Source organism: Eptatretus burgeri, chromosome 7 (genome assembly GCF_056783735.1).
Source record: "Eptatretus burgeri isolate ZD-2024b chromosome 7, Ebu_testis_v1, whole genome shotgun sequence".
Taxonomy (NCBI): domain Eukaryota; kingdom Metazoa; phylum Chordata; class Myxini; order Myxiniformes; family Myxinidae; genus Eptatretus; species Eptatretus burgeri.
The window spans coordinates 31,068,522-31,094,260 of record NC_140967.1 but is presented as its reverse complement, the minus strand read 5'-3'; the positions used below and the strand labels follow the sequence as shown (position 1 = coordinate 31,094,260).

At 45.5% G+C, this 25,739-nt stretch overlaps 1 protein-coding gene across 1 annotated transcript; it reads right to left on the bottom strand.

Moving 5' to 3' along the window:
• Positions 1–304: 304 nt before the first annotated feature.
• On the bottom strand, positions 305–17,097 carry LOC147022953 (neuritin-like). Its single transcript, XM_085887916.1, has 3 exons — positions 16,782–17,097; positions 12,402–12,567; positions 305–3,590 (listed from the first exon to the last, which is right to left on the bottom strand). Exons 1-3 carry the CDS (start codon positions 16,885–16,887, stop codon positions 3,365–3,367), a joined length of 498 nt encoding a protein of 165 aa, XP_085744042.1. The 5' UTR covers positions 16,888–17,097; the 3' UTR covers positions 305–3,364.
• Between the last annotated feature and the right edge of the window lie 8,642 nt (positions 17,098–25,739).

The following is a 25,739-nucleotide window of genomic DNA, read 5'->3' as shown; positions in this document are numbered from 1 at the left end:
ATGCTATCAACACCCTCACAAGTACACAAGTGCAGTGCATCATCATCATCATCATCATCATCATCATCATCATCATCATCATCATCATGTGAACACACTGAAAGCAACAGCTGAGCCACCATATGCGTGTTTATACAAAGCACAGCAAAGGAAGACATTGATAACCATATTTTCCAATCTTGTGCAATCATGGAATCTCTTTCTGCTGAGTGCTTCAATTATTTAGAACCAACTACATGCCCATGGAAGCGCAGTAAAGAACCGACAACATCGTTGTCCACACTTCAGATGACAGAAGGCGTGATTAAGAAAAGCGACGGATGACTGTCGTTTTTATTAGTAAAGAAGCTTCTTAAGACAATGGGATTGACATAATGCACATGGAGAGCCGCAGAAGAAATCCCACATCGTGCAATCATGCAAAGAAAGCAAAACAGCAGGTGAAGGGAGGGGAGGTAAAAGCCAAGGATGAGTGATGCCTATTCAAGGGATGCTTCCTTCCTACAATGGCTGGGGGAATGCAACCTGGGTACTGGAAGGGAAGGTCAGGGTGCGAGTAGCCAGGCATCCCAGCGCCTGCTTAGAATTGGGGTTGTTTAATTTGGAAAGAATGCCACAACCGCAAATGAGGGTTATAACCTCAGGCGGATGTACTTCATGGGAAAATTCAATCCGCACTGGATGTGGTATATGGGAATCAGGGTGCAGCACCCAAGCACTTATTCCTGTACCTTCTACACACATCCTGCTCCTCCTCTTCGTCGCTCATACTCTTGTTCTCAAATTCATTACATTGCAAATGCATGGATGCGAAACAACGCTGGACCTCAAGGTTTCCTTCGATACAATCAGCACCATTTGTATATAATGTTCCAAGCTGTATCGTTTTGTTTTAACGACAGAAAGATAGCTTCTTAGGGCGTAGGTCATGGTGAATGACAATACCGACTGCTGAGCCATTTGGTGTTGGTAAACGCGTTCAAGTATAAACTTTCCCAAAATGCAACAAAATGCAAATAAACCAATGTCACCCTTCGGGTGACCCGTATCTTGCCAAAAGGTGACCACGTGTGACTTCTTTAAGGTCACACTGAGGTGAACAGAGCTGCTATCCACCAGGAGCGACTCCTTGAGGAATATCTGCCTACGAGAGATTCCGATGAGAATCGTTCTACAGAGTAACCATGAAATATATGCTTTTGCCTCATAACGTCACCAAATGACGTCATAACGTCTCAAGCTTGACATATCTAGAAAGCATTCATCGAGGTGTTCAATTTACACGATATGGTTCCTAAAACTTGAAAATTTGACCTTGGGGTCAAATATGTTTGACCTTAGGTGCTAACCATGAAGGTCAAGGCCAATCGCCACCAAAAATTAATCAGCTGAGCGCCAGATCATGAACTATATTCCCATGAAGTTTGAAGACGATCCGATCAAAATTACTCAAAAAAAATAAGGGTTTCGTCGACTCCCCTGATTTGCGACAAAGTGACCTTGACCTTTGACCTTGACCTTCAAAATTTTGTGCACTGAAAGGGACCTCTATAGGCCTCTGATATGCCAAGTTACAAAAATTTCCAATGATAACTGTGCTCTGCAGAATTTTTTATACGTGATTACAGACAACAACAAAAAAAAAAACATACAAGCTGACTAACATATCTTGCAAAAACTTCGTTTTGGCAAGATAACAAAGAAATTATTTGAGACAAACACACAAACGATTGGCAACAATTGTAAATGAGGAACTGCACGTTTTACACACATTTAGTAAATAATGAGAAAGGCACTAACGAAAGATGTTTTTAAAAAAATAAAATGAAACGTAAGCAAAGAAGCACAATTGCACTGGATGCATCATATAATACATTGGACAATTATCTCACTAATAATTGCCTGTAGTAACTGGAAGCTTGCTAAAAAGACATTTAAACGACGTATGGACGTGGACGAATGCAAGAACGGGAATAACCTTTCGCACTTCCACCGCCTCTCTCCCTTCCTACACGAAAAGAGTTACCAGTGAGTGACGGCTCGAGCGACAGCACTAACATGGCGGAGCGAACGGACTCTTCAGTACGGCTGAAGGCGCGTGCAGGTGTTCAAGAAGTCATCAGAGAGAGATACTCACACTAGTCCAATAAATGTGTGTTTTAACCCATATAAAAGTGTGTAATTAAAAAGGAAATCCCTGAAAGATTTTTGTTTCTCATCACATTTATTTCTGGGAAAGCAATGGCAAGCCGCCCAGCATGACTCTTGGCATGAGACTGGTTCAGCAGCGCTGATGCTCTGTTCACCGACGTAAACCTACATATCGGAGGTACACTTTGGGGTTACATGGACTATTGTGAGTAAATCTCGTTCCACAAACCTTTACACAAACTCTCCAACTCGGTCTCACCGGAATGCCCATGACGCTGTTTTGGAAGATGCGCCAGGACCATGCATTCGGATCAGAGGAAATGTGATGAATAACATTCCCTCTCCCACCACCACCACCACCCCTCCCCCTCCTGACCCTGTGTTTTTGCCTTAGATAATGGGTTTATCACAGTATTGCAACATGACAACAAACTTTAGCGGACATATATATATATATATATATATATATATATATATATATATATATATATATATATATATATATATATATATATATTTATATCATATACACACATGCACAGACACACACAAACACACACCACACTGGAAGAAGCGACGAGCATAATGGAAGGTGACATGAGTGTTACTCAAGTATATCGCTCTCTATCCAGAATATGTTATATAAATATTATTTTGACAGCAATAGCTTGTGGTGAACACCACGTCATAACACTGAGATTGAGAAACTGTGAAAAAGGGCGATTTCTTTTTTGTACAAAGGTTTTAACACGCGCTGCGTAGTAAATATCTGGCCCACAATCCCACCACCTCCCCTCTTTCCTCAAAGGCTCGTGATATTTGTTCATTGACCTGGTGTCCGGGAGAGCCTTTGGATCGCCATGTAGATGAAAACAATCATATTCGTTCATTGTGCTGTTTACGCCACGTCTGTTATTTTGGAAACCGTGTACGTGATTCAGAGTACTTTGGTGTGTGTGTGTGTGTGTGTGTGTGTGTGTGTGTGTGTGTGTGTGTGTGTGTGTGTGTGTGTGTGTGTGTGTGTGTGTGTGTGTGTGTGTGTGTAACTTCCTTATTATTATTATTATTTTTTTCTTCAAATGTGTTAACAGCTGTTTTTTAAAAATAGATTTTCATGTACATACAGTCATGCTCTCCAGCAAGGAGAAGCAGTCTCCTTAAAGTTCTTGAAAGCAGTCATGTCACATGTGAGACACGTATGGGTCCGAGCCGCTCAGGGCTGTGCGAGCAGCAAGGCCAGAATTAGGCCGGAAACCAAGAGCAGGACATGCGAACGGCACCACAGTGCAGAACCTTTTTCTTGGTCGCAGACGGTATACATATTCCCATTAAACTTATGTTTCCTCATGTCGTGCTCCAAAGACCTCCAGGTCTCCGTTGCTTCTTTGTGGCAGTCCGACATGGCATTCACAGCACAAGATTGGAACTCCTCCCAGTGCCTGCGACACACCAACAAGGCCGACACTTCATTAGGGTGCAAGGGGAAAATAAATGAATAAGTAAACGGCATGCAATGGTTTTGCTGCGGGAAACATACACACACTCTTCGCAATGATATACGACAGATGAGATGAGAGGCCGAATCATTCACGCGAGAATGGTCACGCACGTTCCTTAACAGTATGCATTAGCTACTAATATCATTTTCAGTTCCTATCAAAGTGAGATCCCAAGTAGAGTCTCAGTGGATAAAATATTATCTTGAAAACATATACAAGGGACCATTTATTTCTAAGTTAGCAAGTACGGCAGAAAGGTTTACACCTACCCTCGCCCTACCCCATGCCCAACTTCTGTACCCATGACAACCAGCGTTATATCGGGCCAGAACAGTGTCGGTATGCAATCAGGCCAACACCGGGTTGCCTTTGGTGTACTCCATGCATGGCTTTCATATACGTACATCATAAAAAGGTGGCTCCTAACCGGGTTCATGCAGTATTTAAGGTAATTACAGTAGAAGTCTGCCTCTCGAAAGGCTTAACGAGGATTTCTGTTTTAAAAGGGTATTTGTTCAACCATCAGGGTTTAATATTAAGGATTGAATGTTTTAAAATTTAACTACCCACTTAACGATCCTCTTCAATAACCTTATATCCATAAACCATGTACAACTAGATGTAGTGTGTGGGCCCATTGGTTTTTCAGCATGAGTAAAGAAGCACATCATGGAATCGATGGTCGCGGCAATCGCAGTTAGCAGATACACCCATTTATAGTCCGATAGGATCATGCAGAAGTAGCAGACTTACTTTTGAGTTGTCTAGCCAGAGTTTGGTTCCGGAGCCAACTATAAGCTTTCCGAATGGTGCTTCGATTTAGGACGTAGCATCACAGAGTGTGCCACCGTCCCTCGGATGGATGTCAAGCCGGGTGTCCAGCTTGCTAGCATTAGTTGCTGGATGCAAAATATCCCACGGGATTTTTTTTTGATGAATAGTAGGCCATGGTGTGCTCGCACCTTGAACAAATCTGTGACAAAATGTGTTGGGGCACTGCATGAACAGCACAGCCACACCTCTGATGATCCAACCAGTGGGTCAAACTCGTAATCAGATCCAGGTCCAATCCGCATACGTTCATCCATGACAACCAATTTATTAAAAAAATAAGTAGGTTACTCACGACGGTAAATGATTGGATTTGTGGAATAAGAAAATACTATTATTCTGATGCATTCTGGAAACCATTGCGTTTCAAGGAAACCTTCAACATATGTTGGCAACCATTGCATTTAACCAGACTCGGTGGCATAATGGTTGGCGTGTACACTTTGAGTCTGGGAGGTTCAATCCCTGGCAGAGCCATACCATAAAAATGGTACGTGCTGCTTCCTTGCTTAATGCTCAGCATAAAAAAACAAAAAAACAAATAGCACAGACAAACAACCATCAGTTGGCAAGTATTGCACAGGCTTGATGTACCCAAATGGCTTCTTCCTGCATTGAAGTTTCTTGAAAAGGAACTCGTATTATTAGCAATGGCAACGTTGCGAGATTGCTTGGAGAGGTGCGTGGGTGTGCGCTGTGCGCAGATATGAGCAAATGAGAAACGATCTGCGACTGCAGACAGTCATTTTGAACTTTCAACAGAATAAAAGTTCCAGATAAGCCTTCATATATATGGTGACCAAAGTAAAGAAACGATTTGGTTCCAATGGACCAACACTTCATTGATGAAATGTTCTGCAACACGGTCTCCTTGGGCGTACTGATATTCGTATTGGTGCTCGACATCACGTATTGGTGCTCGTAACGAGCTCTACCCCATCTGGCTCTTGCGATCGAGTTTGCTGTGGTTATGAGATCGTCCCGTCAACGACCCTGGAAGGTGATGGCTCAAGTCTACACTCTTGACACGAGCATCAGGGTACCGGAGATAAGTAGTGACAATTCCATGGCTAAGAAAGAACCGGTCCTGGATAGGTTGTCCTGTCATGATGTCGGAGGGTTCCGAAATTCCTGCTGAGAAGTCGTGGGGTGCAAACCCACACCGGAAGGCAACAATACCATTCCCACACCACCACTGAGTTGCACTCCCCATGGAAAGTTTCCAATAAATATCTGTTCTTTATCAAGCAGTAACGGCTTGAATCATTTATCGATGACTATATATTGATTAAGAGTATTTATATCAGAATATTCGATATTAAAATGAATTGTTAAATACCATAGTATTTGGCAACAATGGTGATGGAATACCATATGGGCATGTGCGTATACAGATACCAGACCGGAAGATCTTGTTGACGATATCTGACGCTTTGAAATGAAATTTTTTACATCACGACAATATATCGAGCAAGTTCGATCGATTGTCAAGAAAAAAAACTACCACGGTATTGTTCTTTATTAAAAAAAAAACAACAAAATGGCATTTAAACGACGTGATGTCACTTTAAAGGTGGAAGAAAAGCAGGTGATCGAACCTGGCAAGGCCGAGGAATAACCAATCTTTACAGAGATATGGACATGAAAGCACTTATAAATGGATAAAAAGTCTAATTAGAATGTAGTACTGTCTACACTCAAGCCCTGTCCTGCCTTGCCCAGGAAATCACAAACCTATATAATGGCATATAACAGCAGTCCAATACCTAAATAGGATGAGTGTTAAAATAATAAATAATCGGCGGCTTCACGCGGGTCTACTCGCCGTGTTCGAATAAAGTATATACGATAATGCGAGTAATACTGAGTGCTGGAGCAGGGTCCTGTTCAAGGCAGGACCGCTCCATGCACATCAATTATTCATTCAGGGAAAGTAGAATGCACACGTGACTCCCGCCTTGGGGGAAACTCGAGCGAGGTCGGCTTTCCATTTCGCTATTATGTCGCGTGAGATAAACACGTCTAACGATGGTGCCTTGTCTCCTGCGGCCGCGGCTTCGATGTCGTGACGTCTCGGTACGACGACGTGCAGACGTACATATTTTGCTCCTGCATGCTTAACGTACTGTACACGCGCATACATACATTGCATACATATATGTCTGCAGACATAACATAGATACAGTGCAAATATGTACGTATTATACATACATTATGCTGTACACTGTAAAATATATGAAGCTGTGTCATTCCATTACATATACATACTTATATACACACATGCAGGACATATGGTAAATATGTATATATTACGTGCATACATTGTACATACACATGTATACATTACAACATACATATATTATTACTTACATATATATATATATATATATATATATATATATATATATATATATATATATATATATATATATATATATATATATATATACAGATATACGTATGTGTATACATTCTGTACATACAAAATACATACATTATATATGTACATAGTCTGTTCTTTGGAAATGCATTGAGATTTCAACTGCCTGATGAAATGTACAAACGACGAACCAGCACATATTGTATGTTGTAATCCCAATGTAAACGAGAACTTCATACACAGCGCTTGCAGACTGAACATGGAAAACCCAACACACAACTTACGATAACGATACTACAACTCCAGCTCAAATTAAATGAAGCAAAGCATCTGTATACAGGTTGAGACGATGCCCAGCCAGCAAGAGCAGGGCTCCGGCACGAGCAGCGTGCTGGTTGCCATAATCAGCACTTTAATTAAGTGTAAAATGCGACCGAGGGAACGAGCGGGACTCGTGCTAATTGTGTTGCAAGATCCGCATGAAAGGCACAACGAACCTTTCCCGTTACTACTCGCAGCGGCAATTCGTCATTGCTCTCAGCTGTGGGAAGAGATCCCACTATCAGCCTCGTGTCCTTTTTTCCTACGGTTGGAATGTACTAAATACTGTACACCATACCTTCCCCTCACGTGAAGCGCAAAGTGGGGTTAAGCAATTGATTCACTATCTGTCTGTCCGTCTGTAGACATCAGTCTTTGATTGAGAAACTCATTAATTCAAATTGAATTTTATATTTTGAACACTGCAGAACATGAAACAGAACTTGAACCTGCAGTTTAGCATTGCTTTTACTCTGAAATTGGCAAATTGTATGGAATCTCGTCCCAAGCATGCATGCATGTGCAGAGAGAAGAGTACGGAATATTTGTTTAGTACGTCTGCCTGCCTATCTGGCAGTTAAACAAAATGGAAAATCATTCCCAACAGGAAACTTACTGTTTTTTGGGATGTCATAAAGGACACAAACAACAGGCATGAAAAACTAATGTAACGTGTTAAATAAGGTGGCGTAAAAGACACTGGATCAACGGCGATGAACTTCCGAAAAAGGTTTTGCTTTGTTTTTTGGTTTTTTTTCAACAACCTTTAAAAACTTTACTTTATTTTGATTGAATTTTATAATTGAGCACTGCAGAACACAAATTACCTTGTTGGCACTTCCAAAATCCTCCAGTTTAGCATTACTTGGCCAAAATAGTACATCAAGTGGCGACCCGTCCAGGATTGTACCCAATAGCCAAGGAGACTGCTTCGCAGCACCAACGCTCTCCACAGAGTATGGTCCCAATGGATGGATGGATGGATTTTACATCATGTTGACCAATCGCATTTGCCGCTCGCGTTCTCAGCATTGAGGAATATCAAGATTCAAACAAAATCACAGCTCATAGGAAATATCTATATTTCCTACTCGCCGCAATGTTGTTGCATGCTCGGAAACACAAAGGAAGAGTTGAAAAGACCGGTCCCATGTCCTTTTTCTCAAGGCTGCGTGGGGTAAGGTGTTCTATGAACTCTGGTTTAGGATGTCAAAACATATGCACATATATATATATATATATATATATATATATATATATATATATATATATATATATATATATAAATATATATGGGGAGAAGAAACACTTCTATCAACCAAATATTCAGAAAAGAGGCCTCAAAGTTGATGTTATTTTCTTCAATATTTAAGTGCATAAAAATATTTTTTGACTAATTGCATGTCTAATAATTGCACTTAAGGGATTTTGTAAGGGAGAGGGAGAAGAGGAAATATTGATAGATAAATAAAGTACAGTACCTCATTCATATAAATTTTTGAACGCTCCTTGTATATACATCTAAATCAAGGCCTTATCATGATGTAGAAATAAATGAGGATCACTGTTCAGTGACTATTATATTACAAAATAAATAATTATGGATAAAAACAAACAGCAAACAAAAATGTTAGCACTTGACTTTCTTTTTAACGCCACTCAATGCACTTACTGATCAAGAGGAGTACAATATTACAATATTATACCCATTACATCAATATCAGACGCTATACGCGGATTGAATTCAAAATAATATACAAATCCAAGCAATGTACTTGTCCAACAACCATATTTAAAATAAGGCTGTCTGCACGTCTGTTCCTTGTAGAAATGAAAAAGGCTTGACTAACCTCCACCAAATTTTGCATTTGTGTTTGGGGTGCACAGGGTTAGGTCATTGACATTAAATAAATAAATCCCCTGCCACCATCACCACCCAAGTGTGGGGAGACAATTTGCGATTTTCTCCTGCACACATGGACCAGTGTCAGTGGTTGAAACACTGACCTCTGCCGGAGGGATGGGGGTATTGCTGGTGGGAAACGATGCCAATTCTGAAAACAGACCCTCTCACTCCCAAAGGAAGCAGGTATGCCTAGTTTTACCAAACTCAAGGAGGGATGGGTGTAAACGTCACCTCAAGGAGTGATGGGAGTAAACGTCACCTCAGGAGTGATGGGAGTAAACGTCACCTCAGGAGTGATGGGAGTAAAGGAAACTCAAGGAGGGATTGGGTAAACGTAAAATCAAGGAGGGATGGAAGTAAAGGAAACTCAAGGAGGGATTGGGTAAACGTAAAATCAAGGAGGGATGGAAGTAAACGTAAACTCGAGAGGGGATGGGGTTAAACGTAAAATAAAGGAGGGATGGAAGTAAAGGAAACTCAAGGAGGGATGGGGGTAAACATAAACTCAAGGAATGATGGGAGTAAAGGAAACTCAAGGAGGGATGGGGGTAAACATAAACTCAAGGAGTGATGGGAGTAAAGGAAACTCAAGGAGGGATTGGGTAAACGTAAAATCAAGGAGGGATGGAAGTAAACGTAAACTCAAGGGGGGATTGGGTAAACGTAAAATCAAGGAGGGATGGAAGTAAACGTAAACTCGAGAGGGGATGGGGTTAAACGTAAAATAAAGGAGGGATGGAAGTAAAGGAAACTCAAGGAGGGATGGGGGTAAACATAAACTCAAGGAATGATGGGAGTAAAGGAAACTCAAGGAGGGATGGGGGTAAACATAAACTCAAGGAGTGATGGGAGTAAAGGAAACTCAAGGAGGGATTGGGTAAACGTAAAATCAAGGAGGGATGGAAGTAAACGTAAACTCAAGGGGGGATTGGGTAAACGTAAAATCAAGGAGGGATGGAAGTAAACGTAAACTCAAGGGGGGATGGGAGTAAAGGAAACTCAAGGAGGGATGGAAGTAAATGTAAACTCAAGGAGGGATGGGGGTAAACATAAACTCAAGGAGTGATGGGAGTAAACATCAACTCAAGGAGGGATGGGGTAAACATAAACACAAGGAGTGATGGGAGTAAAGGAAACTCAAGGAGGGATTGGGTAAACGTAAAATCAAGGAGGGATGGAAGTAAACGTAAACTCAAGGGGGGATTGGGTAAACGTAAAATCAAGGAGGGATGGAAGTAAACGTAAACTCAAGGGGGGATGGGAGTAAAGGAAACTCAAGGAGGGATTGGGTAAACGTAAAATCAAGGAGGGATGGAAGTAAATGTAAACTCAAGGAGCGATGGGAGTAAATGTAAACTCAAGGAGGGATGGGGGTAAACATAAACTCAAGGAGTGATGGGAGTAAACGTCAACTGAAGGAGGGATGTAATGGGGGTAAATGTAAACTCATGGAGGGATGGGGGTAAACATTAAATCAAGGAGGTATGGAGGTAAATGTAAAATCAAGGAGGAATGGGTGTAAATGTAAACTCATGGAGGGATGGGGGTAAACATTAAATCAAGGAGGTATGGAGGTAAATGTAAAATCAAGGAGGAATGGGTGTAAATGTAAACTCAAGGAGGAATGGGTGTAAATGTAAACTCACAGATTGCTTTGTCAGCTGTCAGTACTAAAGACCATGTAATGGCCATTTGAACATCATTTTATGTTTTTTCCATGGATTAAGGAACGATGACCCGAGAGCGTAAGAATGGTGATGTTATGTATTTTCTGGTAAGGTCGATGGATGGACGGAATCATGGCAATGCACAAGGGGCACAAACGTATAAAAATCGCTTGATTTCTTCAACACGAAGGACATAGTGCAGGGCATCGCAGGGGCGTGGGGGGTCGTGGGAGTGGGGATGACCCGCCATAAAAACAATACGTGGGGTGGGGTGAAGGGTGTAGGAAGGGATCTTGCACATGGGACAAACTCCCCGGCCTTGCCAATCCACCTGCATGCTGAGGGAACTACCGTTGTGTCTGAAGGTTGTGAGGGGGTTTGACATATGGTGACTGGTGATGTTTATGATTCAAGGGGATGGTGAAGTCTAAAAATGGTGTTGGTGTATAAAAATGGTTGGACAAGGGAAGGGGAGGGAGGGGTGGTAGTGTAAAGATGTATGTTGGATGGAGGCCGGAGAGGGGAATGGTGGTATAAAATGGATATTGTATGGGGGGGGGAGGGGTTGTGGTGGTATAAAAAATGGGTGTTGGACAGCAGAAGGGGTGTTGTGGTATAAAATGGATGTTGTTTTGGCAGAGTGGGAAGGATGGTAAGGGAAAATGAATTTTGGATGGGGAGAGGAAGAAGAGGAAATTGAGGGTTTGGGGGGGGAGGGGTGGTATAAAAATGTTGTGGTATAAAAATTGATTGTATTTTTCGGGGGGATAGGGGAAGAGTGGTTTGGTGTATAAATGGATATTTTTGGGAGGGAGAGTCTTGAAGTGGTTTGGTACAAAATGGTTGGACAAGGAAAGGGGAGGGAGGGTGGTAGTGTGAAGATGTATGTTGGATGGAGGACGGAGAGGGGGAAGGTGGTATAAAAATGGATATTCGATGGAGGGAGGGATTGTGGTGGTATAAAATGGGTGTTGTATGGGGAGAGTGGGAGGGATGAAATGGTAAAATGAATTTTGGATGAGGATGGGGAGGAGAGGAAATGAGGGGGGGAAGGTGGGGGCAGGTTGTGGTTATAAAAATTGAATGTTTTGGGAGGGGATAGGAGAATAGCGGTTAGGTATAAAAATGGATGTTTTGTTTTGGGGGGAGGGAGAGGGGGAGGAGTGGTTTGGAAAAGAAATGGATGTTTTTGGGGGGGGGGGGAAAGAGGAGTGGTTTGGTATATAAATTGATTTATTTTTTGAGGGGGAAGAGTGTAGGAGTGGTTGGTCTAAAAATGGATATTTTGGGGGGGGGGAGAGGGGAAGAGTGGTTTGGTATAAAAATGGATGCTTTTTGGGGGTGCGGGGGTGGGAAGGGAAGGAGTGGTTTGGTCTAAAAATGGATGTTTTTTGTGGGGGGGATAGGGAAAGGGTGGTTTTGTCTCAAAGAGGATGTCAGCAGGGGGAGGGTAGGAAGGTTGTTGTAGTATAAAAATGGATATTTGTTGTAAGAGAGGGGATGGAGTGGTGAGGCATAGAAATGGATATTGGATAGGGAATGGAGGAGTGGTGTTGTGATATAAAAATGGATGTTGAATTGGGGGGGGGTAGGGGCTATCCTACCGTTGCTCAAATAACACTGCATCACATTGCTGTTGCATTTACCTGCATATTGTAGTAATCGCTTGTTGTTTCTCTGCATCTTCCGGTACAAGGCTCACCATCTGACCCAGACGCCGTAGACAATTTGAGAAGCCCACAAAGAAAGTGTTGCACTTGGTGTCGGACGTGACTGACTCAAGTTGTGCATTCACCACTTCCATGGAATTGACTGTGGGCAGCATGCAGGTACGAGCAGCAGTGTCATTAAAAAATAAACAAACAAAAAAACCGCACAAACATCGTATATCGTGATAACGATAATAAAACGGTTATAATATAACATCCCCTACTGTGTGAGATGCACATTTGAATTCTACCAACATCACATCCGTTACCTTTTAGCTTGCTGATACAGGATCATTTTTATTGAGTAACAGCAGAGGCGCATACTCAAATCTCGATGAAGAATACAACGAATGAACACAAGGAACATGGCGCTGTCACCACCCCCACCTATGTCCCCATTCCTCCTTAACTAACCTCCTCCTCCTCCTCCTCCTCCTCCTCCTCCTCCTCCACCTCCTCCTCCCCCTCCTCCTCCTCCCCATTCCCGCCCCGCAGTTAGATAAGCAAATGCGGGGAGCATCAGGAGAGTTTTCCAAGGGTCTCACAAATCCACAGATATCAGGGAATCCTGCAGGCCTACCTCACTTGAATTTAGAACACGCGTGCGCACACACGCGCACGCACGCACGCACGCACGCACACACACACGCACACACACACGCACGCACACACGCGCACGCACGCACGTCTAGTATCGGCTATTCCTGAAATATAATATAATGAGGCAGCAGGTTGATGTGTGTATGTACATACATACATATATATATATATATATATATATATATATATATATATATATATATATATATATATATATATATATATATATATACATATATATATATATGCACGCACGCACAAACACGAGGCAGCACTGCATGTTGCCTGTGTTTAGGCAATAACATGTGAGAATTTTTTTTGAACAATAAAGGAAGATTCAACAATAAAGGAAGAAACTCATTGAAATTTTTCTATTCACAACATAAATATCAACCCGTGGTGCTTCGAGTTGATGATTATAGCTTCGGATGTGCCGTAAAAATGTGAGGATTTGAAAGCTCGGATTTTAATTGAATCCCAATTACTTCCATAACCAATCCTTCATTATTTATAATTACAAATAATATTAACAACAGGATGTAGGCTTACAGTTTAGCATTTTGTGTGCAAACTGTATAACCATGACATTGCTTTGGCGCACTGCAGGCAAATTATTAGGAAATCTGATTACTGCTAAAGCGCCATATGGTGGCTCATATATTATTTAGTACGAGGGAAGGCGATTACCCTCAAAGCCAGAATATCCAGGATCAGGCAAAGCACCGCCTTGATTTCCTCTCCCAGCAAGTCCAACCTTTGTTCCTACACGGATGTACTCCCATCTATATGTTTGCCTGAAATCCCATACAAGAACCCGCTCAATATACATGGGAGTTGAGAGGATATGAAGAGAAGCGTAAGGTTTTTTTTGTAAGGATCTGTGTGGGAGAGACAGACACAGACGAAGGCAAGCAAGGGAAACGCATACGCCATCTGGGAACGGAATGAAATCATATATCTCTCCCGTGCAACGATGGGTGAACATCCGACCAGCGTTCTCCGGATCAGATTTGACAATGCGAGTGGTGGTGGTGTGCCCCTTGGTTGTGGTCCACGACATGACACCCATTGTTCACCCAGTGTGCAGACGAATGGCGAGAAATAAAGCGCTAACTCCATCGATCCCTTTTTTACGCAAGTACAGTGGAATGACGATATAAATGGCATAATTGGCGGACATGTTGATTCATCTGAAAAATTCACACATCGACTCCTCTCTTGGGAATTATCTGTGAATATTATAGCTCACGAGGGGTTTTTCGTTGCTATAGTTTTTATGCATTTTACGGTAGCCGTTATTATTTATGTTGGTTCACATATGTTCACAATGATATATATATATATATATATATATATATATATATATATATATATATATATATATATATATATATATATATATATATATATATATATATATATATATATATATATATATATGTACCATAGTCTTAACAGTATGCTGAAGCAGTTTGTTCGTAAGAGTGAAATTGGGTGGTTTGCCGTTGCCTGACCAGTGTTGTTTGTCTGTGTTCTATCCTTATAAATGCTGACCATCACACAAGGGAACAACATGTACCATTATTAAGTCTTTGGTATGACTCAGCCGGGGTTTGAACCACCGACCTCCTAGACTCGGAGTGGACAGTCGAACCATTACACCACTGAGTTTGATGTGTGTGTGTGTGTGTGTGTGTGTGTGTGTGTGTGTGTGTGTGTGTGTGTGTGTGTGTGTGTGTGTTATATATCTATATTATCTATATACAGAGATCACAGTGTACATGTAATATATGTAGGAAATTACGTGCCCAGTGCTCTGGTACAGTTGACCAGAGTACCTCGGTTTGATTTCCAGTTTGGGTGTGTAATTTTCCCACATATATATTATGTATGTTTGCCTGTTAATATATATTACCGTGTTACCTGAACCATACATGATTAATGACATTAATTGCAGGGAATAAGGCAACGATATATATATATATATATATATATATATATATATATATATATATATATATATATATATATATATATATATATATATATATATACATATATACACGTGTTGTGTAAACGCATTGTACAGCTGGCATAGAGACTTACGGAAAAACGTTGCACAGCGTTGACCTGCCTCTTGTCCTCCATTCGTTTGATTGCGATTTTTACGCGACTGGATCGACTGGATGTACTTTCCGTGTCATGTCTCAAAGCGCGGGAAATCTCAAAATTCTGTTAAAGCAACCAGCTCAACGCTCTCATACAATTACATCGAGCGGAAACTTGTACCCCAAAGGAAAATGAATGGCGATTTAACGAGCGTGACGTTTGCCTGACCCGGTGTATTCGCTCCAAGGTGAGCGATGAGGTGACGATGAGGGATCTTCGTGGTGATGGAGCGTGTGTCCTCGCCGATCTATTACATGCGATCGTCTCAAAGCATGTACAATGTACATGTGGTTGTGGGTACTTATCATTGTCATCATCACTGTGTAAGAGTGTATAAGTGGTTGTGTACCGTTATTATTTTAAACCTGGATTGTGTGGATCAATGTACATGTGGTTGTGGGTACTTATCATTGTCATCATCACTGTGTAAGAGTGTAAAAGTGGTTGTGTACCGTTATTATTTTAAACCTGGATTGTGTAGATCAATGTACATGTGGTTGTGGGTACTTATCATTGTAATCACCGATGTGTAAGAGTGTATAAGTGGTTGTGTACCGTTATTATTTTAAACCTGGATTGTGTAGATCAATGTACATGTGGTTGTGGGTACTTATCATTGTAATCACCGATGTGTAAGAGTGTATAAGTGGTTGTGTACCGTTATTATTTTAAACCTGGATTGTGTAGATCAATGTACATGTGGTTGTGGGTACTTATCATTGTAATCACCGATGTGTAAGAGTGTAAAAGTGGTTGTGTACCGTTATTATTTTAAACCTGGATTGTGTAGATCAATGTACATGTGGTTGTGGGTACTTATCATTGTAATCACCGCTCTGTAAGAGTGTAAAAGTGGTTGTGTACCGTTATTATTTTAAACCTGGATTGTGTAGATCAATGTACATGTGGTTGTGGGTACTTATTGTAATCACCGCTCTGTAAGAGTGTAAAAGTGGTTGTGTACCGTTATTATTTTAAACCTGGATTGTGTGGATCAATGTACATGTGGGTGTAGATATACAGTATACCTGGCTATCTCAAACTGCAAAACCCTGTGAATTCGCTCCACAGCAAGACGAATGTCTCTCTTACCCCACGATGAGTGGTGTTTGGTATAATCGCCGCACTTGAGAAGTGTGGGCTGCTGAGAGTGAGCATCCACGGGAATCGAACCAACAGCACCAGTGGACAAACAAGAACGGCAAGCCAGCTCAATGCGGTTGGAAACACATGTAAATATCGTCGTGATAGCATGATATAACCCGTGCACACCTTTTACCTGGAGCGCACCTGTGCATAAACAGCTTAAATATATTATTTTTTGTTTTATTGAAATTCATTGTCTCCACTTACGGAGTTGGAGTTGTGCGATTTATACGTTTTGAGAATACGAACTGGTGTGTGTGTGTGTGTGTGTGTGTGTGTGTGTGTGTGTGTGTGTGTATATATATATATATATATATAATAACGTACATGTTTTAAAGAAAAAGTCGATGTGCCTGCAGGGACCAGAGGAGAGACCGCGGTTTTCAACTCTTGGTAACTTACCGAGTCGCACGGCGAGAAGGATAAAGGTGAACAGTGCCGGCGCAGCCAGAGGCATCCTCCCCGGTCGTCCCGAAGGATTGGTGGAGCGCGCGTGTTCCAACATCATTCTGCCGGCATGTTCGCGACGACAAAGACGGGAACGAAACGGCGACGTCGGACGCTATGGCGGTCGGCGCGAAAGATCGTAGCGCATTGGAAAAAGGGAGGCGAGGGGAGGGGGTGGGCGATGGGAGCCAAGCGCGGCATTTGCTGGAGCCCGGCGCAGCGCACGAGCGAGGTACCTTGGAAGAGCCGCCCCCGCGGCTCGATCTCGTCACGCACGCGCGTGACGATCAGCCGTGTCGCCCCGCCTCCAACGCGCCGTGACGTCCCGCCCCCAACGCGCCGTGACGCCCCGCCCCAACGCGCCGTGACGCCCCGCCCCCAACGCGCCGTGACGCCCCGCCCCCAACGCGCCGTGACGCCCCGCCCCCAACGCGCCGTGACGCCCCGCCCCCAACGCGCCGTGACGCCCCGCCCCCAACGCGCCGTGACGCCCCGCCCCCCACCCCTGGGTTGCCCCGACACACGCTCCGCCCACTCCAAGCAATCTCCAACCCACCGGGACCCGACTGAGGTAAAACGCGCGAAACTTTTCGACACTTTCGTTGTTTCCATTGTTCCATTATTCAAACTTTTGTTCGTGCGAACACACATTTGCAGCACCTGTTGAATTAGTCGATATAAAATGTGCGACGAGCGTCACGCCATGGTGTGCGTGCGTCGTGGTGTGCACCGGTCGATTTTCAAAATAACGAAAATCTATTTTTCATCGATCCAATGTCTTCTTCTTCTTCTTCTTCTTCTTCTTCTTCTTCTTCTTCTTCTTCTTCTTCTTCTTCTTCTTCTTCTTCTCTTTCTTCTTTCTTCTTTCTTCTTTCTTGTTTCTTCTTTCTTCTTTCTTGTTTCTTCTTTCTTCTTTCTTCTTTCTTCTTTCTTCTTCTTCCAGCTCATGAGGCTGTCATCACATCACCAACTTCCCGCGTTGTGAGCATGGTGGGACGGCTCGTTGCGGTGTGTGTGTGTGTGTGTGTGTGTGTGTGTGTGTGTGTGTGTGTGTGTGTGTGTGTGCGTGCGTGCTCACAAAGCAAACTCTTGGCGTTTTTATTCTTCAGTTTGTTTCGATTTAAATCGTTCACGTCGTCGTGAGCATGAATTGTGATGGGCCGCGTTGAAATCCCCGGGCAGAGGGCAGGAGCCATCATTCGCACGCCCAGCAAGGCGAAACAATTGGATGACCTCCGTAACCTTTAAATCTCGTGATGCGCGAGAACGGGATTTGGCAGCTGCAGAATATGTCATGTCTCGGAAAGGTCCTTCACACCACATTAATACACTGCGAAGAAATCACACTCTCGGGTGTTCACGCGTCACATATTCGATGACATCGAAAGGCAAACGGACAAGATTATCACATCCGATGGAAACGGAATCCCTCGCCAGCTCTGACGTCAGCAGAGAAAACGTCAGCATCAGCATCAGCATCAGCATCATCAGCCAAGGGCGGCACAAGCAAGGACCTCGTGGCTTCTTGACGAATCCCTCCTGGGCCGTTTTCTCTCACCCGAGCGAGCGTCCGACTCGTCATCGCAACGGGCAACGGGCAACGGGCAACGGGCAACGGGATGTAGGCGACTATTAAAAAAACAAAAATTATTATTTTTAAACGGATTTTTCAGAAACTTCGCGTGTGATTCATTCATGAATCGTGTGCTCTGCAACGACAACGTCTCTTGTTTTGCGATGAATACTTCCCTGCAGCGCCTTTGTGAAGAGGCTGTCATCTTGTTTCGGCAGGATTTCAACTGTGAGGAATGATGATATGGGTGGTCACATTTGAGCCATAGTTGAATATCTAATCAATAGTCAATAGTTGTATATTAATCAGCTGTCAGGATTCGAACCTTGCCTTAAAAATGTTGCTTTAAATGTTTCATGCTGCCCGAACTGTTTCTTTGGACAGCCTTTATTAACCTCCGCCATCGAAGATCGGAGGTTACTGTTTTCACCCCTTTATATTTGTTACTTACGAAATCTAAAGATTTCGCAAGTATATTGATGACTTCCGTTTCAGTTTGTTTGTTTGTTTCTTTGTCGGCACAATAACTCGAGAACGGAAGAAGCTACCAATGTCAAATTGCACCAGGTGATTCAGGAAGGTGATAGCGAGTGCTGATTAGATTTTGGTCAAAATCGGTCAAAGGTCAAGGTCACAGTGAGGTCAAATATTCGATTTTTGATGGTTTGGTACAGATAACTCGAAAACGGAAGAAGCTACCAATGTCAAATTACACCACGTGATTCAGGAGGGTGATGGCTCGTGCTGATTATATTTTGGTCAAAATCGGTCAAAGGTCAAGGTCACAGTGAGGTCAAACATCCAAAAAATGATAACTCGAGAACGGAACAAGCTCTTCTTCTTCTTCTTTCGGCTGCTCCCGTTAGGGGTCGCCACAGCGGATCATCCGTATGATCCGCATAGTGATTTGGCACATGTTTTACGCCGGATGCCCTTCCTGACGCAACCCTGGTCGCCTCTTACGACACAGGGATATGGTACACCTATTTAACTGGGGTATACACCAGCCCAGTACACTGGTACTCATTTCGCCGACCTCGGAAGGATGACAGGCTGAGTCAACCCCCTGGTGTATTAATTCAGTGGCCCAACAGGGCTTGAACTCAGGACCTTTTGGATCCCAAGCCGCTGCCCTAACCACTGCGCCAACACCAGGCTATGAGAACGGAACAAGCTAACAATGTCAAATTACACCACGTGATTCAGGAGGGTGATGGCTCGCGCTGATTATATTTTGGTCAAAATCGCTCAAAGGTCAAGGTCACAGTGAGGTCAAACATCCAAAACATTCGATTTTTGATGGTTTGGTACAGAATCATCGTAGAAACTTCTGGTTTACGTCGCTACCTTCTCTCGAGACAACTTTTATTAGACAAGGTCAGAGGTCAAGTTGACGATTTCATAAGTACCAGTCTATGACTGCTTGTTTGTTTGTTTGTTTGTTTGTAGGCATGATAACTCGAGAACGGAAGAAGCTACCAATGTCAAATTACACCACGTGATTCAGGAGGGTGATGGCTAGTGCTGATTAGATTTTGGTCAAAATCGGTCAAAGGTCAAGGTCACGGTGAGGTCAAACATAATTCCGTAAATTCATGTGGAGAAAGAGTATTTTTGCTTCGCTCGACGTTACGAGTTCGTTTTAACTTCGATTTTAATTTTGTCTTCGGTTTATGCGATCGCTTAGGATGCTTAAAACTCGGTTGTCGAAATTCTGGTAAAAATCAGATGTTTTGGAGACTTTTTAAGATTGTATAAAAAATATTTCACTCGACGCGTCACGGGTCGTCCCATTATGCAGTGCGCTCGAGCAGACGCGTCGTTGTGTGACGTTAAGGTTTTGCGTGGAGAAATGGAGTATTTTTGCTTCGCTCGACGTTCGTTTTAACTTCGATTTTAATTTTGTCTTCGGTTTTTTGCGATCGCTTCGGATCGCTTCGGACGCTTAAAACTTGGTTGTCGAAATTCTGGAACAGCGATGAATAACTGATATCTATATATATATATATATATATATATATATATATATATATATATATATATATATATATATATATATATATATATATATATATATATATATATATATATATTGTTGCGGATTTCGCGCCCGCCGGCGTGCGACGGCCACGTAACTCGAATCGCGGCACGTCGCCCACCGGACGGACAATCCAGTCGTGACCCTCTCGGACTAACGCCGGGAACCAGTCACGGGTGGACCTTTCGGTCTCACCGCGATCGAGCCAATCAGCCCCCGCGTGGGATAGGGTTGCTCGCCAAATTCGAACTACCTAAGTACCCACGCGGAGGGTAGACCGGGCGATCGCACCTCGCCGCAGGTCGACTTCGGACACGGGCCACTTAAGCTACCCGTTCCCGTACTATCAGAATAACCGAGCGGTGTTATCGTCGACCTCGACGGTTCGATTAATTATCGGGCGTACTCAGCCCACTACCAGCCCTTTACGTGAAGCAAGATGGGGGTTCAATGGGGAAAAAGACGAGCGAAGCGGGAAACAGTTCAACAATAAAGCACATTTATTCGCGACGAACGGAAAGCACACAAATACAATTCCACCAAATGCACACAAAAAAGAAAACACAATTCCATTTACACAAAAGCAAACATAAAAGTGAAAACACAGTGCAGAGCTAATACCGACTACCGAGCACACGGCAACACTTATACAATTCCCTACTTCACAGACGGCGCCGACAACACATACCCAAAACCAAGGAAAAGAAATACCCTCAAGAATGAGGTAGGCCTGGGGCCGAGACCTGGTCGGGCCTACCCGTCTGGTGATGAGACGCGGAGCGGCGATGGCCCGCAACCCGCGGGCCTCGTGGACAGTGCCTGGCCGGGGGTGGGAACGGGGCCCCCTTGGTCGCACTATCTCAGCGGGGGAAACAGGAGGGGGTTGCTGATGCTCGGGGTATAGAGGATCTTTATTATGTGCGCGACGAGCGTCTCCACCTCGGCCAGGTCGCGCTGCCGGCCTCCCAGGGGTGCAGCTCCCCTGCACGCCGCGAGCACCCCTCGTCCGGTGTCGCCGCCTCTCCACAGCTCGTCCCCTCCGTTCCGACTTCAACGCACACGACGAGCAGCTCCACCGCCCGCGAAGTCTTGACTCTCTGTTCCGACTCCTTCGCCTCGTTCCGACCTTTACGACTCCTTTGACTGACGAACACCGTCCTTTTATCCCCCCGCAACTTGGCCTTTGACCCCCCTCCGCGACCTTTCAACTCGCTCCCCATTGGCCCGAGAAAAAGTGGGCGTGAAGGCTTTTGATCCACAAATTTGCATATATCGACGCCCTGGGGCGGGGCCACCTCGCCCCTCGCTCACCGATTGGACGGCAAAAAGTGGGCGTGTGTCGTTTTGGATCCGTTTTTGAAGCAGAAAATCCGTGATTTTGTACACGCTGTTCAACGTGCGCCCTACACGAGTCCAGCATCGGTGCCCATGCGAGTGGCGCGAGATGACGGTGATGCGATGGTGGCGAGTTGCGACGGTAAAGGTCATGGCGGTTGTGGTGAAGCGGCGTTGTGGTTGGTGGTTGTTGTTGTGGTTGTGATGGTGGCGATTGGTCCAAAATAAAGATAGTAAAAGAAAAACGGCTATCCTGAAGAGTCGCAGCACGTATAAATGACATGTATTCCCACTAGACAACGGGTTTGGGCCTAACTACACATGCACTTACCGAGATACCTCACCTAAGGGACCTGAATGGTGGTTTGCGAATCTGGTAACCACAACACTACCCCCTTCCCTTTTTACAGACTCGTCCCGAGTCATCAAATTTTCGTGTGCCATCATGTGTAGTTTTCCCCTAGTACATTTTACCTACGGATCCCTGAGTGCGACATTCATGGTATTCGTGTCCCCAAAATAAATAACCTGAGGGCTGCGTAACTACCTAAACAAACTCACTCACACGGACGACTTAAATAAAATTGCCGGCGCTAGACAGACATGCCGGGGGCGCACTCATATTTACAGTACATCTTAACCTTAACTTACAAATTTTACACTAAACCATGGCCCAGGATCATTGAACTCTGCAAAAAGAAAGCAGTTAGCAGGGAGCCAGGCTGCTCACATGCAGTCTCTGGCTCAAACAATGCAGGTGACAGGGAACGTGGCTGGCTGCTCACACGCAGTCCAAGGCCTTCCCTTTTGAACTGAACGCAGTGAACCACAACGGTGCATGGGCTGCACAACGCAGTCTCCGTGCCAGCTCAAGTGGCACACGCAATGAGCACAACGAATGGATGGGTGAACACAAACACGGTGCACGGGCCGCCACTGCAGGCCCGTGTTGTAGCTGCCAACAGGGCAGTTCTCGCAGCTTGCAAACTGTTGCCTTGATCCTGGCGCACATGGAAATGAACAGGGGGGGGGGGGGCAAAGCAAAAATTGAACGGGGCTGGTGAACGTGGGCAGTGGGCATGGCATGGCAAAGGTGAGCAGGCAAACACAGCCCGCAGAAGAAGGCCGCTGCAGGCAAACACAGCCCGCAGAAGAAGGCCGCTGCAGGCAAACACAGCCGGCAGATGAACTGGCCGGCACAGGCCTTGAAGAAAAACAGCCAGCAGATGAACTGGCCGGCCTCCGCCTTGAAGAAAAACACGGCCAGCCGATGGAGTTGGCTCGCCTTTGCCGTTCAGTGGAGGTTGGTGGAGGGAGTGCGGTGGTGCTGGCCACTTGGAAGGCGGGCTCGGACCTACCTACCTGTCTCCCTCCCAACCTATCGCCTTTGCCTGTCACTGTACATACCCACTCCCTTAATTTGTCAAACCCCAATTTAGCCCCAACTTATTTTTTTTGTTGTTTTTATTCTTACTTCCCCTTTATAAATCGTCCCCTAACCCCCTTTATCGTCTTTGTTCGGCTAACCTATCCTGTCACCTAGCCTACTCCCAACCCCTACGTTCCCTTCCCGGAGGGGAACAAGGGAGAGCTAACGTCCTGTGTCGAGGCCCAACGAAGCCTCAGAATGGCCTCCCCAGAGTTCGGCGATCTATAACCCAAGTGGGTCCAGCGGCCCACAACGAGAGCGAGGGGATGGATGGTGCGGAGGGGTACATCTCCTAATCTACCCTATCCATTTAACTGTTAAACTACCCCGGGGCTTTCAACAAGCGCCTCTCGCTTAAACTATTGGTTCTATAAACCCAGATTCCCGTCGCCTGTGTTGGTGTCCTTACAATTTCGGGCCTCGCCCCCCAATTTTCTCTCCGTGCCCTCACACGGTCTCCTGGCTGGGACACGTGGCTCCCTTTGGCAGGCACGACCCTCTGCCGAATCTCCCGCTATGGCACCCCCTGGCACTACACTGCCTCCGAGCCTACCAGCTCCCTAACACCGGGGAGTGCCCCCCATGGCACCTCCCCTGAAACGCGCACGTGGCAGGCCGGCCTCCCGGGCCCCTTTCCGAGGGTCACCCGTGCCCACAACACTGCCCACGCGGCTAATGGCGCCCCGGGCCCCCGCACCAAGCAGGCGCACCCGTGCCCACTACTCTATCCCGGCCCCCCATGGGCCCTTGGCCTACCGCGGCCGACCAGCCTGGTGCCCGGGTACCCACTCAGCGATACTCACCTTTCGCAGCCACGCTCCCAAGCCCGTCAACAGGGTTCCTGCACCCCTCCAAATGGGTCTCGAGCCTACTTTCCCACCAACAACAAAACGACCTCCATTTTTCAATTTGACTAACCCAGCTAACTCACTCTACACTGACCCCGGGGTCCCTTGGGCGGGAGTCACTCCTCCCCCCAATCACTCATCGCACCATGCATTCCCCATTCACTCCATACACACAGACCCGCTGGCCTCACTCACTCACCAAGCACATGCCTCACAATTCACCAACTCTTCAACACACACACCACTGAACTCTGCCATCCTTCTAACTACATCCCCTAACTAACTCGTGCTCCCACGTCGTCCCTTAAACTAGTAGCACGTTCCTTTTAACACTACGTAGCTAAGCTACGTCCCCTCTACACATCCAAAGTCTGTCTCTGTTCTCGAATGTCCCAAAAATTATTTGCCCAACCTAAATCTCGCTACAATCCCTCTACCTAGTCCATTCCACGGACTCCATGAGGACTTACCCCTGCCCCATGAAGTCGGTCTAGCTAAGCTAACCCTTCCCCCTAACTAGTTTTCCATCCTGTGCCCAGGTAAGGGGGTCTTTCGCCCCTTGCCCAGGAATCCTTTGCACCCGAAAGTGAGGCTTGGCTTTCCTTTTTTTTTTTTTTTTCCCATGCGCAGCACCTGCGCGGCAACTCGCGCTCTTTGCACCTTGCAACTGCCCGTGACGTCATGCAGCTGCACGTGTTCCTCGTCCCTCCTTGGACGGGACCATCCGGCAGAGATACCCCTCCTGCCGGATTCCAACCCCACGTGCAGCCATGACGTCACCGTGCGCATATAAAAAAAAAAACACAAGCCACACGTCTCGAGGGGTTCCCCACGCGAACACATGTGCTTTGCCCGTTGGAGCTTAACACGCACGATCGCGTGGAGAACCCGTCCGGTCCAAATCCATTTACCTGCCTAACTTTGTCCGTCCGCGGGATCGGCAAATCCACCGCGTGCGTTTCCGGACCGGGACTTCACTCTCGCAAGCGAGCACGTGGTGGTCTCGTGCGTTGCACAGCACGAACCTCGTGCTCGCGGCTGGGTGAACCCGGCACGGTCCTCGAAACAACCACAGCCGCTACTCGGCTTTCTCTCCTCTGTCGCCGTCGTCGCCGCCATTCGACACACGCACTCCCGCGTGTTACGACGCACACAGTCCACTCAATCACATTCACACCGGGAGACGCGGCTGCGTGCTCCCGCATGCCAACCGACATCTCCCTCTCATACCGCTCTCTCACACACACGGTCTCCCTTGCACACAGCGACCTTGCACACGGCCGTTCACTCACGCGTGCGGGGGCACTCACCCGCGGTGCCTCACCCACACACGCGAGGGCACTCAACCGCGGTGCCTCACTCGCACTCCGTGCCTCATCCACACTGGCCGTTTCATCCACACACGCGGGGGCACTAACCCGCGGTGCCTCACTCGCACTCCGTGCCTCATCCACACACGGTGTGCTGGGAAGCACGTACTCCGGCAACATCGCCACCACACCACTCACACGTGGTGCCTCATTCATACTGGCCGTTTCATCCACACACACGGCCTCTCTCACACACGGTGCCTTATCCACACACGGCGTGCTGGGAAGCACGTACTCTGGCACCATCGCCACCACACCACTCACACACGGGGTCGCTTCCACACACGGGGACGCACTCACACCTTGCACCACACACACAG